This window comes from Taeniopygia guttata, chromosome 20 (assembly GCF_048771995.1).
Source record: "Taeniopygia guttata chromosome 20, bTaeGut7.mat, whole genome shotgun sequence".
NCBI lineage: Eukaryota > Metazoa > Chordata > Aves > Passeriformes > Estrildidae > Taeniopygia > Taeniopygia guttata.
The window spans coordinates 14,881,593-14,901,300 of NC_133045.1; the positions used below are offsets into that span (position 1 = coordinate 14,881,593).

Here is a 19,708-nt window from a genome sequence, read left to right on the forward strand (position 1 = left end):
GGGTCTGTCTCATCGTGGCCATTGTGTGCAGGATGAGGTGGCCAATTGTTCTGCAGCCACGGGCAGGGCTGGCTGCGGTGGCTGGAGGCTCCAGGAGCTGCCCTCGTGTCCCCACGGCCCCGCTGCCAGGGGCCCACAGGCAGCAGGTAGGAGGGATGCTCGTGCGCGTGGGGAGGTGGTTTGTGCCCACTGCTGTGCTCGGGGGTCGTGGGACCAGCAGGACACCGTGCTGCAGGGCAGGCTGGGCTTTCACTGCAGGAAGCCACACTGGCCTCATCCCTGAAAAAACAGAGCCTGGCACTGGGCAAACGCTTCTGTCCTGTTATGGAGGCCAGGGGCCACCTCGAGAGGTTATTTTGCAGGGCTGGTTCTGGCGCTGAGGCTCATCCCCTCCTGGGACAGCTGCTCTCTGTGCCTGCTGCCTTCCCCAGATGGGATGTGGAGGAATGGGCTTCCCAGAGTCACTCTGTCCGTGCCCAGACCCCAGTGCTGGAGCAAGGATTATGTGAGCACAAAGAGTGTGCTGACTTGGAGGTGGAACACCTCGAGAAGTTGTTTCTGTTTCATCCTCTCCTGTGCTTTTGAATTCATCCCTGGGGTGTGGGGTCGTCTGTGCATGTCCTGTTGGCACATGGTGGTGGCTCATACAGCTTTCCTACAAGTGTCTGCTTTTATTCGCTTTGAACAGGCCCTAGGAATTCAAGGGAATTTCCTCCTGCAGCTGAAAGCAATAATACTTTTTCAAACTGCAAGTTATTTCCTCTTGATACCTCTGACTGCAGCAGTGGGAATTTCTCTGACCTTGGACTTGGCCCTGGTGTAGAGGGTGGCTGCTGCATGGCTGGGAGGGCTGGCAGGGGCCTTCCCTGGTGCTGAGGTAGCAGCCCTTGGCTTTTCCTTTGTTGTCTCGATGGATGTTGGAGCCTCTTTATTTAATATTATTTTTTAACATTTTGATTTCCTCAGGAGTTGTACTTTGTTGGATCTGATGCAGGAAAATAATGTAGAGAATTTAAATTATTGGGTGAAAGATTGTTACCTTTGAGAGAGAGCTGTAATTCACTCTGGCTTTACTTCCTCCAAACTTATCAGGAATTCCTCCCAACTGGTCATACAGGGCATGAGGTAGCACCACTAGCCATGAATTACATTTATGGTGCAAGAGCTTGATTTTGATAGGCAGGAGTGCTTTGTAACACTGTTCTGTCAGGCTGTGTGTGGGTGACCAGCAGAGTAGTGCTGTGGGGACCAAGAGCTGCCTCGGTACAGCTCGTTTGTCACTTTTGGAACAATATTATATCGCCAAAGGTGGCTGATCCAGTTGGTTGTTTAACGCTTCAGCCTGGCAGATCTCAGCACAGAGGAGCTCTGGGGGTGGAAATGGCAAAAGATTTTACTACTGCCAGCTTGTCCCAGCCAGAGAGACCAAGGCTGAGCTGCCCGTGGTGGTGAGGGACAGAGGAAGAGTGATGGCCAAGGCAGGGGGTGGCACCGTGGGACGTGGGGCTGCTGTGTGGGGCAGAGGCTGCTGCTGCTTTGCCTTCTGAGCCCTGCCGTGGGAATGTGGGCAGAAGGAGCCTGAGCAGGGTCAGCTGGCCAGAGCAGGGCAGAGACCCGGGTGAGGGGCAGCACTCCCTGGGGGCTGTGAGCCCAGGACGCCTGTGAGCCACCATGGCCTCAGCTTGGCCGAGGGGCTGGGTGAAGGTTCCTTCTGGGCTTGCTGGGTGCCTGGATGTGTCTGAGCAGGGACAGAAGGTGCAGCTTGGAATAAGGAAATGAGGTTTGTACTGCCATAGCCCTGCCTTTCATCTCCAGGTCCCCCCGGGCAGCACGAGGAGTGTGGTATCTTACTGTGGAGCACGGCAGCTCCTTCACCCCTCTGCCCAAAAGATCTGCCAAGCAGCATTTCACAACTTAAGGAGGGAACAGCCTGGTTCCACAGCATATCCCACAGAGGATATTGCAGTCATTGGATCTGACAGTGATTGGGGGTAGTAAGAAATCCTCAAGTGCTCCTTGATACAAGAACTTGAGCTTGGGATCTCCTGTGCTCTGAGCAGAAGGAGACTGGTGGCAGCTGTGGGAAATCGTTCCTTTGTCAGTGCCACGTTCTTCCAGCACAGAGGCTCCTACAAGGCAGGGCTGGCATGGGGAACAGCCCCGTTCCACCCAGCTGCTCCTGTGCCAGTGCACCATGCTGGTGGTGCAGTGCTGGTTGGAGACCACCTCTTGCTCCAGGCTAGCAGATTACAAGGTTTTTTGAGGGCAGATGAATCACTGGGTTTTCTTTGCCTGTAAGCACCTGTGCTGTTTGTCAGGCACGTCTGGCTTGGGTTATTTTGCTGGTGGCTCTCTGGGTGCTGCAGCTGCAGGGTATGTGAAGAGTTCATGTTTCATCCGTGCATCTCTGGAAGCCTGGCTTGTGGGAGCTGACTGGCAGACACAAAAGCTTCCAGGTACTGGTTCATTCCAGCAAACTGAGTGCTTCAAAACCTCGGTAATCTGTAGCAGAGCAGACCTTAAAGCAAACCCACCCATGCTGTCAGCCCAGGAGACATGGTCTTCATGGGTTTGGTAGGCCATGGAAGGCCAGGGCGTCAGCAGGCACTCAGCTGCTTCAGGTGGTGCTGACTCTGGTGGAGATAAGGGCTCTGGCACTGCTGCTTTATTTCCTGGCTGAGCCTCTGCCACTCCTCCAGGTGGACTCATTAATTGCATTAACTCAGGCAGCATCTGCTCTGCAGGGTACGATGAACCCCCCTGGGGACCAGTGCAGGAGATGAGTGGAGTGGGGAGCTGTATGTTTGCACTTGATCCCATTTGAATGCTGTTACAATTGGTGGATTTAAATATCCAAGCATGTGGAGCCTTTAAATACTTAATCTTAACTGAAATTTCTGGGGAACCTCACAGGGGTGGCAGCACTGTGGTGGCATGGCCGATGTGCCGTTGGCTCTGCAGAGCCCTGTGGCAGCACTGAGGGTGAGGGCTCTGGAAAAGGAGCTGATCTGCAGCTGTAGAGAGCAAGAAAAGCCCTCCCTGAACAGCTTTATTTTTAAAACATCATTGTCACAATACAATGTGTGTATTTACTTTGACAAAACCTTTGCTGGGTTATTTTAGTAGGGCTTATTTCCATACAGGCTTTTTCTTGTCCATTGCATTCAGACTCTTCTGGCTGTGGTTTTGGCTGGCAGCATTTTGAACACGGATGCTTTGGGGTGGTTAATGTGTCTTTGAAGCTTTTCTAGCACTAGCTCTAAATACCGTGGGGATTAGTCCTGTTTGGAGAGATAGAGAGAAAATGCATAGTGGACTGTGCTGTTGAAATGCAAGATAAGTCCAAATCAGAAATTTTTGAGGGATGTTGGTGGGTGTGGTTTTTTGGGGAATGTGAAATAGATAACATTAAAACCACCAGGGCTTTCAGCATTACCCTGGAGCTGCTCTTATTTTGAAGGGAAAGGTGGATTGGAAAGCTGAGGGTGATGTCAGAGCCCGGCAGGAGAAGAGCCCTTGGCCATCCTCATCTGCTGCTTGGACTTGGACGGGTCCCAGGGGTGACAGCGGATGGCACGTGTAGCCCTCATCCCGGTGGGAAGTGTCCTTGAGGGACACTGCATATGGTGTGGAGTGTGATGGGCAGGGCCACGGGTCCTTTTTTTCATTAGAAAATGAATTTCCTGGTGCTTACTGGCCTTACAGAAGTGAAGGAGGGACCCGGGGGGAGGTGTGTTTGGGGGATCCACGGTGCCTTGTGGTGGCTGTGGGTATTTTTGATAAAGCCACAAGCTTTAGTGCCCCTTATTTGTCACTTTGCTGTCTTGAGTCACACGGATGTGTCTGACAGGGTGTGAGGAGCTCGGTTTGAGCTCCTGCCTCCCTCCTGGCTGCCAGGGGAGGTGATGGGTCAGCGCTTGCTTGCTGTGGCTTTAGCTGGAAGCGTGTGGTGACCTTGTGTGTGACTTCCTGAAGGCAATTTTCCTAGGTTTTGGTTTGAGGTGCACAACCAACAGCTTCTGCTCTTTGTGAGCCTGCAGTTGTATGTGGCTGGCACAAACCTCTCTAGAGCCCTTGCCCTGAGCGGGGCTTTCATCCTGGGGCCCCTCTGGAGGTGCTGTTGGGGAGCTGGCCAGCCCCCCTTGCAGCACAGGGACCAAGCTGGGGTGTCCATGCCTGTCCCCCAGCTCTCGTGGCAGGGAAGGAGCTGCTTCCAGGGGATGTGAGTTCCAATAGAACCGTGGATTTTTCCTGTGGTTTGTGCCTCAGTCTCCCATGCTTGGTGGGGGCCCCTGCAGTTTTCCTGCAGTTTTCCTGCTGTTTTCCCGCTGTTTTCCCGCTCCGATGAGCAGGCACGTGCCCGTGTGATGGTTGGGCTGTGTGTGGGACAGCTCCTATGAAGCTGTTCCCTCCTGGTGCCTTTCTTACCTGAAAGGCAAAGGTTGGGAACTATTCCTGCGTGGAGGATGCCACTGCACACCTGATGGAAGAAAGGAGATACAGGCAATACGCCCACTGCACTGCTGTGGGTTGGGCTGTGGTGTAAGCAGTTTGACCAGTGCTTGTTTGAGCATCTGGAGAGTTTTATAGCAAAATAATTGATTGGTTTTATTGAATGCTATTGCCATACACGTTACCAAAGGAGACTCTTGGAGCCTGGTGCTGTGTTAGCCACCTGCCTGGCTTTGGAGGGACTGGGGACTGGGGCTGAGAGCTGTGCTTACCCTGCCAAGAGGCTCCTGAGTGGGGCTCGGGGTTCCCTGCCCTGGCAGCACAGACTGGCGAGGCCCACAGGGTGCCTGTGGCACGGGCGTGCCACTCTTGATTGATGGTGTCTCCCCACGGCAGCAGGTTGGGAGCAAGGATTTTGGGTGGGAAGTGGAGAAGATGGCTACGTGAATGCTAATGTTTATAAACAGCCTCCAAAAACACGGTACAAAGCAGCTGGAATAGGAGAGGAAAGCAGATACTGCAGTGCACCAGGCAGTCAAGTGCAAACAGATATTTTTTCCCTCGTTACCTGGCAGGCATAGGAAGGCATTTCAGTGCCTGCCTGCGTGCCCTCTGCGCAGCGGGGCTGGCAGAGGCTGCGGGCTGTGCCTGGGAGCCCTGGGCGCTCCTGGCACGGCTGCTTGGCCGGGTAGGGTGGGATGCACCGGGGAGGCTGCAGGGAGTCAGCAGGCACAGCACAGAGCACAGGTACATAAAAACCAGCAGCTGCATGCACAGAGCACAGTACATATAAACCAGCTGCTGGATGCACAGAGCACAGGTACATATAAACCAGCTGCTGCATGCACAGAGCACAGGTACATAAAAACCAGCTGCTGGAACAGCCTGTGCCCTGGCAGGAGAGCCCAGAGCTGCTGTCCCTGCAGACGAGTGCGGGCCGTGCCCAGGGCTCACGGTGGTTCTGCACAGGCTGCAGCAGCCTGGGTCGAGGGAGAACACCGTGGATGTTGAGTTCTGTCAGCAAACACGGGCTTCCCTTGGAGCTGGGGACCCTGGGGGGGCACAGGGAGGCCCCCACTCCCGCAGGAATGTGAAATGCTTCCACACATGCAGCTCGCTCTTGTTCTGCAGTCATTTTTTTTTTCCCCTCAGTGTTTTTCCAACTCATGTCTTGCTGCCAGAGTCCATATTAATAATGCATGACTTTTTTTTTTATGGTGCTTCCTTCCCGGCATCCCTTTCAGCTGCTGAGTCAGAGAAGATTGTTATAGCAGCAACCTCTGAAGCGCTGAAATGCCCCTGCAGTGCTCAACTGCTGTCATTTATCATCCCAGCTCCTCTGCGGGCAGCCTGTTCCCCTGCCCGGCTTGGGGGGAGGATCCCCATGCCAGAACCCTGATTCCTGTTACACCAGCTGGTGACTGGCGAGCTGAGCTCTGCTCAGCCCTCCTGGCTGGTGTTTGGTGAAAGCAGATATTGCCTCTGTTGGCTGCTTTTTGTTGTTGTTGTTATTTGAAATCCTGTGAAGTTTTTCCTGATCTGCCTGAAACTGCCTGTATTTTGGGATTGTGCCCAAGACTTCCTTTTTTTCCCCCCTTTTTTCCCCTCACTAATTTTAAAATATTTCTTTTTCCTCCTCCCTGCACTCCTCTCAAGATCTATACCTGGGCTTTTTAGGTAATTGGGATGACAGAAGCCATATAATGTGTTAACAGGGTTAAAATAACTTAAAATCTTTCCAGTAGCTGTTGAAACGTGCCTGGCTGCTGCAGGAGGCGGTGGAGTTGCTAATGCAGCATGGAACAGAGATCTGCAGGGCTCCTGCCTGCAGGCTGTGACCAGCCCCCCGTGGGTCACCTGCACGCAGGGCCAGCCCCCACCTGCTGGGTCCCAAACCTGGAGGGAAGCAGGGAATTTGCCTTCTGAAGACTTAGGTAGCACCTCCACTGTAATCTGGGGAGCAGATCTCTCCTGTCCCGTACAGCTGAGGGTGGGAGTGGCTGCCCGGGCACTCACTGCTGGGGTGTGGGGACACAGCCTCAGCGCTGGGAAGCAGCATCCTCGTGGTCTTCCCCTGCTCCGTGCTCTGCCTCGGCAGGCTTTGAAGGACTGCCTGTAAATATTGTCCCAGACCGTGCAGGAGAGGATGGGGCTCACCTGGGGAGGGAGGGTTTCCTTTTGCAGACTCCCCAGGCTGCCTCGTTCCCTGTGTCCCGCTGTTGGGGACGGTACAAGCGACGTGCAGCCACGGTGGTGTCTGCTCTGGGCAGTGCAGAGGGGTCTGGGACAGCAGATGGGGTGCTGCCTTGCCCTGCTTTCGCAGCTGCAGGAGCTGGCCAGAGCAGCTGGAGCTGTGGGTGTGATGTCCTGGCTGCACTCCTGCATCTCACCTGGTCCAGGGCCCTGTTGGGCAGGGAGTAGCTGCCCTTGTGGCGTGCTTCCCCCTCAGCACCATCCTGTCCTGCCGAGGCTCTGCAGTGCTGGGTTCTGATTCATTCCTCCCGAGGAGGGAAAAACTGCTGTGGTGTGAAATTCCCCCAAAGCTTCAGCACATCCTCCCTCCATCCTGCAGCCTGGCTCCCTGCTCAGGGTCAGTGATTTCTCTTTCCTGTTTTTTTAAGGGTTTTGCTGGGTGCCCAGTGCCGTGGGGCACCCTTCCTGTACCTGCCAGCTGGGAGGGGGAAGCACCTCCCGGGGCTTTTGCATGCTGCAGGAGGCTTTGCAGAGGGATCCCGTGAGCTGGAGTCCACAGGGGCTCGCTGGAGCAGCCTTGCTGTGGTCACTGGGTGCCTCAGTGCTGCTGCGGGCCCAGGACATCCCCAAGGGACACCTTCACACTGCCACTGCCCCGCGGTGGCACACAGTGCCACCCACAACCAGTGAGACGAGCAAGTTGCTTCTCGGCTAACAAGATTTAGGTGGATTATGCTATGTATTTAATCAAGGGCTAAGCTGATTGCCTTATTTGGAATGGATCAAAGCCCTTGGAAATGCCAGCCTGGAGACCAGCTATTGAGTGGGAACACGCCTCAGCCGTGTGCCGGTGTGGCAAGCCCTGCTTTCGAAGAAGCTGGAGGTTCAGCAGGCAGGTGTGACAGCAGCAGTGACCAAACACAAAACCAGACTGGAGGAGTCTGAGGTGACTGGAGAAATCTGAGGTAGGAGTGTGAGAATGTTGTTAGTCATTGACCATCATGGGGGATTTGGGGGAAAAAGCTTCCTTTTCCAGCTTTCAGTTTGAAGCCATGTTTCCAGATACATAAAGTCCTGTGCTGACAGCTGAGTGAGATGCTCTGCTGTTTGGCAGTCAGGCTTCCACCTTCTAGAAAAGCAGCTGTGACTTGTGAGCTCGTGTGGCTCTGCATTGGAGAGCAGACTGCCTGCTGCTCACACAGGCAGCCCCACGTCTCCCTGCAGCCTCCTGAACCTCTGTCAGCAGCGTTGGAGCTCACAAGGGCCTCTTCTCTCCTTGTCCTGCCCCAGGGCAGCGTTGCCCTGGGACCTGCGGGGCTCTGGCAGCAGAGGAGCTGGTGCTGCTTGTGGAGGAGCCAAGACGAGGGTGTTGCTGCTGCCAGCCCAGAGGCACTTGCTCCTTGCTGTGGCCTTGGCTGTGCAGAGGGAGCCCACGGTTCCGAACTGTCCCTATAGGCAGGTGTTAAAAGTTTAAAATTATTTTCCAGTTAAGAGCTGCTGTGGTTGTCAGGGTCTGCCTGGAGTGGCAGGGCAAGCACACTGTGCAAGGTGTGTGGTGTTTCCTGCAGGGTTGGGGTTTGTGCCACGAGAGGTGGTTGGTGCTCTGGGGTGCCCTGTCTCCGTGTCTGTGAGCATGGTCTGCGCCGCTTCACCTGCGGGCAGTGAGGTGGTCCGGTTGAGCAAGATGCTGAAAATACACTTGGTTATTCAAATCACCTTGTCTTTTGTTTTAAAAGGGGAAGTTTATTCTAGGAACCAAGCTCTGTCTTGCTGCCATTGATGCAAGTATGACAAGCATAGGTCACAACTGTCCCTCTCTGTGAATGTGACTGTGGTCACTGCGTGTAGAACTGAAAATACCCCAGCCAAAGTGCTTGGCTGCAGTGGTATGGGCAGCTTCTGCTTTGAGGTGAATTAGGCTGCTCTCAGGCAGCAGGTGCTCCCCACAGCATCACTGCTCCTTCCTTTTGCATAAAGGGATGGGACTTTGCAGACATCTCTCCCCTCCATCTCTCAGACCTCCTTGTTTTTGCCTCATTGCCTGCTGCAGCGGGAATAACCCTGAAGCAAGTGCAGGGACTTGCTCTGTCACATCCTGCCTGTGCTGTGGGCCCCTTGTCCTGCTGCCCCATCTCTCCTGGGTGTGGCCTGAGCCCTGGTGTGGGGCTGGCAGAGTATCTTGTGTGACAGCCAGGTGTGAAAAGTTCCATGTTCAATTATGGCTGATCAAACCTGCAAATAAGTTGCTGCCTCAGTTCTCCTTCTGCCCAGACCCATTATGCATCCTCCTGCCCTGACTCCTCTGTGGAGTTCTAGGAAAGGATTGGTCAAGCATGCCTTTGTGTTTTGAGGGCCTGGGCAGGTTTGTCAGTGTGCAGGGGCCCCTTCAGCCTGACTTTGGGGTGTCCTGGTTGTGTGGAATGGTCTGGCAGCTTTGGGCTGTAGCAGTGGGGGCTCTGCTGGTACCCGGCGCCGTGGGGCAGCTCCAGGGCTGAGCAGGGCTGGGAAGGGCCGAGGGCAGGAGCAGATGGAGGGAGCTGGGCAGGAGGGGGGGCTGCCCAGCCTCAGGGAACTCTAGGTTAACCCTGCTTTCGCCTCATTAGAAAAGGGAAAACGTTTTGCCTGTCAACACAGCAGTTGTCCGGCTTGCTGCTGCGCTGCAGAAAGATGGGGCAGCACTGGGCTCACGGCGGGGGCTGACACTGACCCTTTTCCCCACACTGCCCTCCCCTCGCACGTGGGGAGGGGTCACAAATCCCCAAACATCCCGGGATGCTGCCAGAGAGCATTTATCAGGGAAGGGGTGAGTGGGGGAGGATGGCCTTTAGCTGTAATACCTGGGGAAGCAAACAACGTGCACAAATTGGGTAACTTGAGTGGATAAATGGGTGTAACCTAAAATCTCCTTATCCAGAGTGGAGGGAAGGGCTGGTGCCTTGGCAGGGAGGAGGAGGAAGGTGGGCTGCTTGTTGCTGTGGACTCGCGCCGTGCCCGGTGAGTTGGAGGTGCTGATGTGGGCAGGGTCTGTGGGTACCAGCCTCAACCAGCTCCTTCCTGGGCCCCTCGGGGCTGCCCTGGCCCAGAGGAGTCCTGCCCTCAGTGGTGCTCAGCTCCTCTGGCCGTTCCACCTGGGAGCACTGGCCTCCCATTCCCATGTGTTTAGTTTTTCCAAGGTAGCCGTATGTCTGACTCCTGTTTGCAGAGCTCGATTTCTGGCTGCAGACAGGCTGGAATTGATTAGTTTATTATTTTTTTTCCCCCTCTGCCCTGTTGCACATATCAGTGGGAGAGTGGTCAGAACCCTTGGCAGACACTCAAGTCTCTTAAGGAAACTTAAGTTGCTGCTGTGTGCAAGGAGCTAAAAGGTGTTTCAGTGGCAGAGAGGGAAGGAGGAGAAGGGTGTTTGCTGTTCCCTCGGTGCCCCTGTGTGTGCTCATCCCTTCCCAAGCAATCGCAGAGCCGATGAGTGCTGGTGGCCCGGGGCAGCGATGGCTGGTCCTGCTCACAGAGGGACAGGCAGGATAATTTGTGCCCAGCACCCCATCTCTGCAGCCTGATCACAGACAGCCTCTGCCGAACCTGCCTCAGGTTGTTCCTGTTTGTACAGACCCAGCTGAGCCCTTGGGGTGGGAGTCAGGGCCGTGAGCCTCCTGTCCCTCTCGGTTCTTGTGGCCCGAGCCCGGCTGCAGCTCGGGGCTGTGGAAGTGCTGATCCCTCGCTGAGCTGGCTGGCTCAATACCCTTGTGGCTGCTTATCTGGGATTAATGTGTAACTTAATGGAGCGCTCGGGCACGGCTCTGGTGCGGTGCTGTGCTGCAGGGCGGATCTGCTCTCTGATTGCCCCTGCCCAAGATAAGGTTCGGGGTTTGCCCGTGCCTGGCGCCGGCGTGGCCGCGCTGCTGGTCAAGGCTGCCGTGTCCGGGCAGGAGGGACAGGGCAGCAGGGAAGGGCAGTGCTGGGCCGAGCCTCGAGCCTGTCCCTGCGCAGGGTCTGGGTGTGCCAGGCCCCGGGTCTGGTCCTGAAGGGCACAGGTGGCACAGGCCTGGGTGGTGATGGAAGGAAGGGTTTTCTCTCTTCCCCTGTTCAAGGCATCCCAAACAGGCACATGCCATTGCTTTTCTGCTGACACGCAGGAAGGTGTCACACAGGCTGGGATTTGATGGGCAGTCTCTTAGGTGTCAAATAAGTTCGTAGATAGAGGGATGATTTTTTTCCGGTGAAGTCATTCCCTGCACTGATAATGGAATCAGTTGATCTATTTACAGCAGCTGTATTACCAGTTTGCTTGTCAGGCGGAAGAAACTCATAAAAATGTTGTATATTCCAAGGTTGCGTAGGTCACAACAAAGCTAATAAATGTCTTGGGACATCAGAGTTCTTAAAAAATCCTGTAGGTAATGGTCTGTGTTTGGAAGTTCAAAGTTGCACACTCTCTCTGATAGCTTCTAATAAAACACAGCAGCTGGAGAGGCCATTCAGTGTTGCCTTTAATTATTGCAGACAAGAACAACTCTGTAATCTGACTGTGGAGGCCAAGCTGCTGTGGGTCTTAAATGGCACTGCATGGTGAGAGTACCCTTGGCAGGGAGCTCTGAGCTGCTGCCTTTGAAAATCTCAGACAACAGTCATCCCACATGATTGAAGAATTCTAGCTTGGAGAATTTTTTAGGAGTTGGAAGGGCTGGCAAGCCAGGCAGATGCATAGTGTGGAGGTGGGGCTGTGGCTGTGCTCCTTCCCTGGCTGCTGGCATGGCTGCTTTCCTGGGACCTGGCAATGTACAGAAAAGAAACCTGAGCAGGGACAGTCTTGGGGTATTGCTACTGTGGGATCTCACCTTGGTGCAAAGCAGCCTTTGTACGGTCAGGGCTGAGGGAGCTCGGGATGCTTTATTCCCACACGACATTGCAGAGATGGGCCTGTCTCTGGGCCTTTTAGCCCTGGTGAGAGTGGAAGCAGCAGGTTCAGGTCAGGCCGGAGGCCACAGCTCCTGGAGGTGGCCGTGCCCTGCTGAGCGGGGCAGTCCTGGCTGTGCCCAGGGGGAGCCCAGGCGGGTGTCGCACTCTGCCCCTGCCGTGCCCTTCCCTGGTGGCTGCTGGGGTGTCCCTCGGAGGCAGGGACAGCTCGGCACAGGCCAGCTCTCCACGGGGACGAGCATCCCTGCCCTGGGCTCTGCCGTTCCTCGCAGTTGGGTCCCCTGGGACAAGCGCATCGTGGGCGAGCTCAGCTGGGAGCAGGGATTTCCCGAGCTGTTTTTTTTATTTTTTCAGACAATGTAAATAGGACATGGTGGACTGTGTTCTAGCCATAAATGGCAGTGGGAGATGTGCCGCGGGTCTCGCTGAGCGGAGCGGGGAGCGCCGGCTGTCCTGGATGCTGCAGCGCAGCCCCTGCCCCGTGTGGGGCTCCCCACAGCCCCTGCCCCGCGTGGGGCTCCAGCTCCAGCCCCTGCCCCGTGTGGGGCTCCAGCCCCTGCCCCGTGTGGGGCTCCAGCCCCTGCCCGGCCCAGCCTGGTGTGCCAGGCAAACCACTGACCTGGAACAGCCTCTCGGACCCCCTTGGAACAGCTCCCTTGCAGCAGACATGAGGCTGTGCATGTGATGACCCTTTTTGTTCAGCCACGCTGAACGTGTAAAACATGCTTGAAAAATCAGGTCTTTGGTTTTTTTTTGAGGGGGAATAGCCAAAACAACAGAACCTGTTCTCTTTTTCTCTATCAAAGTCGGGGTGTTAAAACTCCAGACAGTGCAGTTTGTGGTGTGTGAACTGACTCTTAAGTTGGTTTTTAACAGTTTCCAATGGGTACTCTCCGATGGGTATAATCTCCTAATTTGGAAGACTAACAAATCAATGATTTCAAAATCTATTTAACTGCTGTTTGATGTATGTGGAAATTTTAAATCCAAATCCCACCTGTCTCCTGTTCTCTGCTGTGGTCTGACTGTATTCTAGATGGCTTCAGGTGGTGAAGGACAGCACTGGTGAAACTCCCTATTGTCTGCATTTCCTAGGCATTTCCTAGGCAGCACCACTCCACATGTCCCCATTTTCCTGAATGTACTATTGCCTGTTTGAGCAGGATGCCCGCGTTGGTGGTGGGGCCTGCCTGCAGCAGAGGATTTCCTTTGTCTCCTGCAGCTCTTCCAGTTCCCATGGCCCAGGGGATGAGGAGTTGTCCCGAGCAGCCCATGTCCTTCCCTGCCCTCTCACTTCAAGGACAGCGCTGGGGAGGATCTGTTTTCCCTCTCCCTTGCTTGCCCAAGCGTTCACTTAATTCTTATTTATTATTTTCTTAACGAAAGCTCTCCCTCAGTTTGTTCACCCTGATCGTACATGAGCACTGGCTCGGGCGCTGGGATTCCTGAGGGTGTCCAGGAGGCAGAATTCCCACCCCTTTGTCTCCTAATGAACCGAAGGAGCAGGCGCTGAGCTGTAAGTGGTTGGAAGTGTAAATGTTTGCTGTGGAGGGTCGGGGTCGGTGTCAGCGCTGCTGCAGAGCCTTTCATTGCTGTCTGTGTGCGGGTGGTGGCTGCTCTGCCCGCCCGGGAGCGTGCTGCCAGCGGATGCTCTGCTCCTCCTGGGAGCCTTGTGCCCATCCCGGTGAAGGCAGCAGGATGGGCAGAGCAGGCTGGCTGGAGGTGGGCATGGAGGGATGGAAAATAAACAGGACGTGCGGTCATGTGCAATCCCATCTCCTGAATGGCAATTGAAGTAAGAGTCTGGATCTCTGGAGGAAGGGTAATATTTAACTTGGGCAAATGCTTGCTGTGCTCTGTGCTCCAGCCTGCACGTGTCACTGCCTTTCCTCGGAGAGGAACTGCAGCACAGACCTGGGCTGCTCGTGGGGTTTGCCAAGGCCAGTGTGATTTTACAGCTGTCCTGGTGCACAGGTAATGTGTGTGCTCCTGGCTTTCCCCTGCACGGAGCTGGGTGCCGCAGTGCTGGGTCTGCACTGGCTGGGGGCTCAACCCCGCTGCCAGCCTTGCCTGCTGGGGGTGCAGAGCTCTTCCTCGGTGCTGAGATGTTCTATGAGTTCCCTTGGCCGTCTGAGTTTTCCCGTGTGTGCAGAGCACGCTGTGCTCCTCTTGCTGGGTGTCCTGAAGCAGTGCAGTGCTTTTCACAGCGAGTGGCACAAACACCTCAGTGCAGGCAGCTGTGGGAGTGCAAATGGAAGTCGCCACCTTAGATGTGTACATGAAAAATTTAATCTCTTAGAATAATATGGGTTTTCCTCCCCTTGCTGAGGTTTCCCCAGGGTCATTTTTCTGTAAGACAATTCAGATACAAACTTCCCATATTCAGGTTTTGACTGAGTGTCACTTTAGCCTCCCATCTTCCTGCTTGCTGTGTGCATGTGCAAGCTGCCGACTTGCCAATTTTGGGAACAAGTGGTTTGTAATTACCAGCTCAATGCTGCTGCTGCACTGTTAATTCTTAGACCATTTAATGTATCAAATTATTCCTTCCTGTGCTATTTAGAGGCAAAGGGCTAAGTAACAGTGATGGCATTAATATTAAATTCTCTAAAACTAATAGGAACCTCTTATTTAATTGTTCTGGCACTCAGCATGTCTGAGGAATTCAGTGCCACTGGAAAGCTGATGGAGACAGAGGTCTCATGGTGTATTAATGCTGGGATGCTGCTGCTTTTCCTAGTTGGGTTATTTATGAGTTAAGACTATCGTAACTGTCTATCAGTGCCTTAGAGGCTTAGTTTGATTAAACCCCTTTATATTGCTAATGCTAATGGAGCTGGATTGATGCTGGGGATCTGCGGGGAGAGCTTAGCAAAAGGCTTAGCACAGACATGACTCTGCTGGTTTTGCTGTCTCTGGGCCCTGCGGGAGGCGTCTGCAGCGGGCAGGACCTCCAGCCCTGGCAGGGTGACCTGATACCCACCCTGCTGCCTGCAGGACCCTCACCCCTTCCAAGTCACTGCTGCAGCTCCCACGGGAGGTGTCCCACAAGCTCTGCTGGGCACCTTGTGCCCACTCCAAGCATCTGGTAGAGTGCTCAGCAGGAGTTTCTCTGGTGGTGCGTTGGTTTGTGACTGTGCTGGTTGAAATGGGGCTCTGGGGGCTGGCAGGGATTGTCCTGGCTGGTACGGAGCTCCAGGTGCTGGCAGGAGAAGGCTGCACGTAGCAGTGGGACCACGATGAACTCAAACAGCCCCTCTGTGCTCTGCAGCACGAGTGGATTAATGAATGGGAAAAATGCTGAATGTGACAGAAAGCCCCAAATCTCAAAGCAGAGGAAGGCCGGCTCCTTCCTCAGGAAAGCCTGGCTGCCGTGCTGGGCGCTGACACTGCTGCAGGCATGCAGGGCTGCTGTGAGCCGCTTGGCCCCTCTTCCTGCCCCCAGCCTCTCCCAGCTGGGGTGCCCCGCTGTCCCCCTGCAGTGGGGTGCTGCAGGAAGGTCCAGGTCCCTTCGCAGGCGGTGGGAGCGTGTCAGGGTCAGGAGTGAGACGTGTCAGGTCTGTCCCTGTCCTGTGTCGGTGGCTGGCATAAATCACAGTCAGTCCTCTTCCGAATCTGCTCCCAGGCTGCTAATTACCCTGTTGCCTCTTCTAGTGTGTATCATCATGATGAAACTAATTTTCCATGGGAGAGTCAGCTGTTTCTTGATTAGAAGTGGTCCGAAAATACTAACAGAGAAATGATTACAGGAAGACTTCAGTGCTCATTTATGTAATTGGACTTTACTTCCCTGGCTGAAGTTGTTACATCCACTCCTGGCTTGAGTGAGCACTTGCTCTCCCAGTTTGCCTGTGAGCAGAGAGGTTAGGGTGCGACATCCCAAGGGGTGCCATGCCCTGGGGTGCAGCCTTGTGCCTCTGTTCCAGCTGGTGACAAGCTGTCATGTTTTCCGTGTGTTTAAATCACAGCAGGGTTGACTTGTCCTTTAATGAACCAACAAGAATAATCTTCAGGCACTTACTTGGGCAAATGGATTCTTAAATTCTGCTTGTTTTCTGGGTGGGGAGCGAGGGTTTGCTGGAAATTACCAGAAGGAGGGACAGCTCCCCTCTGCCATCCTGTCCTTGTCCAGCTGCCCGGGGCAGCAGCCAGGCTGTTACCACTCCGTTGGTGTGCTCTGAAGCGCCGCATGCTCAAAGGGAAGAAAGGCAGAAGGCCGATGTGATTTTCGAGATCATCCTGTGTGATGAGATTAGCAATATATCACAACAGGGAGAATTGCTTTCTGGCTGAACCACGATTCAGGCCAAGCCCACCACGAGCCTGTGTCTGCAGCAGTGAATGCTCAGGGATGATGGGCATCTGCTCTGGGAAACGCCTCTGGGTACAGGGGCCCTGGGCTCTGGAGGGTCAGCCAGGTCAGGCTTAATAAATTTAAAACATGGCTAATTTGCTCATCAAAAGGGCAGTAAATGGAGGAGGAATAAGATTTGAGCTTGGTACAGCGATTCCCAAATGTTGGTGCAGCCCCAGCCCTGGCCACAGGAGTCCCTGGAGCTAATCTAAGCACTGTGTGTGCACAGGGAGTGAAATGTTTACGATAACATGGTTTAAATCCGATTTTCTGACCTGAAAGAATTGCGTGTTCTGGATGAACACAGTATTTGTGGAGCTTATCTCATGCAGGCCGTTTGTTTTGGGGGCAGGAGAAGGGGCTCTGGTCCCTGGTGGTGGGGGGCTGTTGATGTTGGGTGTTTGGCGTGTGGATGGCACACCTTCCTTGGCCAGGTATCTCCTTAATCATCTGCTTAAAGGGGCTAATGTGTGAAAAGGCAGCTGCTGCCTGACCGAAGCTGGTGCTGTCCCTGCCCTGCTCCCCTGGGACGGTGGCTGCTGTGACAGTCTGCTCAGGGTTCCCGAGCAGCCCGGCCCTGGAGCCGTGTCCGTGTCATGTGGCTGTGGCGAGGCCCTGCTCCCTGAGCCGCCACACCACGCCACGCAGGGAACAAACGGCGCTTTCACTGCGCCCGACAAACCTCCCTCTTCCTCACATTAACCAGGGACTGCATGCTGATCTGGCTCTCCTGTTCCTTCATGCTTCACCAAACCTGGATCTGCTTTACCCAGCAAGCAGAAGCATAATGAAGTAGAAAGTGAAATTACTGGATCAGCATCAGCGCGTTGTTTTTCAGCGCTGGCCCAGCTCCGTGTGGGCTGGAAGATGCAGACGGGCTGCAGCAGCCTGGGCCGAGAACCAGCTCAGTGAGCAGCTCCAGCCCCACGTTGCTCTGTGCCGAGGAGGGAAGCCGTGCCTGGCCCTTGAGGAGGCTCTGGTTGTGGGAGGGCTGCCGGGCTCTGTGCCTCACGCTGTCCATGCCCTGTGTGCTCTCCTGGCTCCCTGCTGCTGCCTCCCTGGGCCTGTGCCCGCGGCACCAGGGCTGGGTGCTGTCACCGGGGCAGGACGTGGCCTCGGGCCAGGTGCCCCAAGCACCAGCCCTAAACACAGCACACCCCAGGCAGGCTGTGGCTGGGCTGGTAAGCTGAAGGAAAAGCTTGTGTTCATCTGGGAGTCCTGCATGGGCAGGCTGGGCTGGGGCTGTCCTGTGCATCCTGCCCTACATCCCAAGGCTCCGACAGCCCGGCTGCATTAGCACCGCTCACTGCTGACCCCAGACACCCTGCTCCTGACAACTGCAGAAACTCCCATTTCCATAAATCCTGCTGGGCAGCTGCTGGCAGAGCTGGGGCTGTGCTGGGGCTGCGCTGCTGGTGCTGAGAGGTGTTGCCATTTCATGCTGAACTCTGAGCTGACAAATGCAAACTTGCAAAGGTTTTGGGGCTTGGGTGTAAGGCTTTGCATGAATTTCAGCTACTTCTGTTTCTGGCCTGTGGTGCTGTATTAAAATACCAGCTTTTCCTTGAGCCTTACCCCTGGGCATCTGTTAGAGCAAATTCCCTGTCTTTCTGAGGAGGAGCAGCGCTTGGTACCCCTTGCTGTCATTGCCACGGGGCTGCCTTGCTGAGCAACTGCACCAGAGCTCACATTGAAGCTGACCTGGCGGTCGCTCTGGTTCCAGAGCTGGCCCCAGAACAGGTGGGTGAGCCAGGAGGGTTTGAGCTTTGTCTGAGCCAGCTCCTGCTCATTGCTGCTGTAACCGCTGGCTTCAGGTGCCATCGCTGGCCCAGCTGCAAAGTGTGCATGTATGGGAAGGGAAGGGCTGGAAATGGACATTTAAAATTGAATTTTGAGACGTTTAGTTGCCAACCACTTCATGCAGTTGACCCCATTCTTTCTGAAAATCCAGATTCTCCATGGCTCAGAGGCAGGGCGCTTGGCTCTGGGCATGACATGGGGCTCCATCCCCCTTTCAAATACTGACTTTACTGTGTGAAAACAAAATACAGTCTGGGCAGCCTTTCTGGAGCTGTCTCAGTGTGGTGCAGAAGGGGGGCAGCCCGTGGGGTGCAGGGGTGTGCACCCCGGGGTGGGGACCCCCGCACTCCAGTGGCAGTGTTGTATCCTACCTGTGCTCCTGGTGACTCCAGCCATGGCTGTGCCTTCCTAGCCTGGTAGCTGCTGGTTTCAGGCTGATATGCCTGCTGTAGAAATGACCTGTCTCGTGTGGGTGTTTCCTGGTGACATTGCATCAGCTGCTGCCCTCCTCTGAGCAGGGTCTGTGTTGTTTCCTTGGCCCAGTGCCCTCTTTATCCCTCCTGGAGTGTCTTTTGACCTGGATTTTTAATTACTAGTGCAGAATAGGCCTTCTAGGTTGCCCCTTCTCGGTATCTGCATGTCAAGATTTTGTTTTCTACTTCATTCTTAAGCCGAAAGCTGCACCAAGAGGGCTGTGGCTGGCACAGTGATGCTGTGCACGGTGGCTGTCCTGCTGTGCCATGCGAGCTGCTGGGGACACAGGGCTGTGCTTGCTGCTGTTTGCTCTGGGGCCTGGTCCTGCCAGCTGGGTGTCAGCTTAAACTGAAACCCAACTGGGCTCAGCCTGAGCTGTGCCGGGCACGGGGTCAGCAGGAGAGGAGAGGGGGAAGAAACATGGTGGGGGGCTGCCCTGGGGAGCCAGGGCTCGTCCTGCTGCCTGCCCGGGTGTGATGTGCTGGGGCTTGGAGCCTGGTGTGGGGGTGCCTCTGCCAGGCAAGTGCCAGCTGCCCTTCTCCAGGCACACAGCTGGGTGTCCTGTTGTAATATTTCCTAATTAAACCTGCCTAATTAAGCAGTGAAAGGTGCTGTTGGTTAAGCTGCAGTGCTGTCTCACAGCCTGGCAGTCAGGTTTGGCCGGGTACATCCCCTTGTCACCCAGCCGGGTTCCCAAATGCCTCCCCTGCCGAATTCCCTGCCCTTCCCAGCTCTGCCAGGCACCTGCAGCCCAGGGATCCCTCTGGCATGAGGGAGCTGAAATCGAGCAGGAGGCTGGGAGTGCTTCCAAAGGACCCTCATTTCTTTTCCCTACAAAAGCTGATGCTCATGGAAATATTCCTTTTTCTTCCTCCCTTGCAGTGAACACCTACCTCTTCATGATGCAAGCCCAAGGCATCATGATCCGTGAGAACATGCGAACTATAGGAGCTCAGGTGTACGAGCAGGTGGTCCGCAGTGCCTATGCCAAGAGGAACAGCAGTGTGAATGACTCAGGTATTTCATTGAATAATTGCAATTTTGATTCAAGGTCCCATTCTCACTGAAAATTAAGTTGAAGGCATCAATTTATACTGGTAAATGCAGGGTGGAAGCTTTGATAAATTGTCTGGAGTTTTTATTCTTATATATAAAAATATACATGTAACATAAAAATACCCTATATAGAGAGAAATACTGCCAAAATATAAAAATCATACTTATTTATTTACATATGTTAAAAGTTCAAATGCTTCTCATTTGTATAAGAGGTGAAAATCTTGAAAGGTCTGAAGTGATGGGATTTGAGCTGAAAACCTCTTTGCTTTCCAGGAATTCAACTTGTAGCTTCAACCAGTCTGAGGGTAAACATTTTCAAATTCAGTGCAAGGATCAGGTTTCATATTTAAAAAATACCTTCTGTGGCGTGCGCCTGCGCAGAGCCCTGGCTCTGGGCACGTGGAGGAGCCTGTGCTCGTAAGCCTCACTCTTCCCGTGCGAGTGTGAGCCGAGCTGACTTGG

The 19,708-nt window shown here is 54.5% G+C and overlaps 1 protein-coding gene across 2 annotated transcripts in view; it reads left to right on the forward strand.

The window, feature by feature from the left end:
- Window positions 1-19,708, forward strand: part of B4GALT5 (beta-1,4-galactosyltransferase 5) — a 32,743-nt gene that overhangs the window by 3,084 nt on the left and 9,951 nt on the right. Inside the window, exons 1-2 of one of the 2 annotated variants that reach the window (XM_072916979.1) lie at window positions 7,461-7,610; window positions 19,070-19,204. In XM_072916979.1, coding sequence (XP_072773080.1) covers window positions 19,087-19,204 — 118 coding nt within the window. In that variant the 5' untranslated portion in view covers window positions 7,461-7,610; window positions 19,070-19,086. Of the gene's footprint in view, window positions 1-7,460; window positions 7,611-19,069; window positions 19,205-19,708 lie in introns of those variants that run through there. The other variant, XM_030288459.4, reaches the window with a different exon arrangement.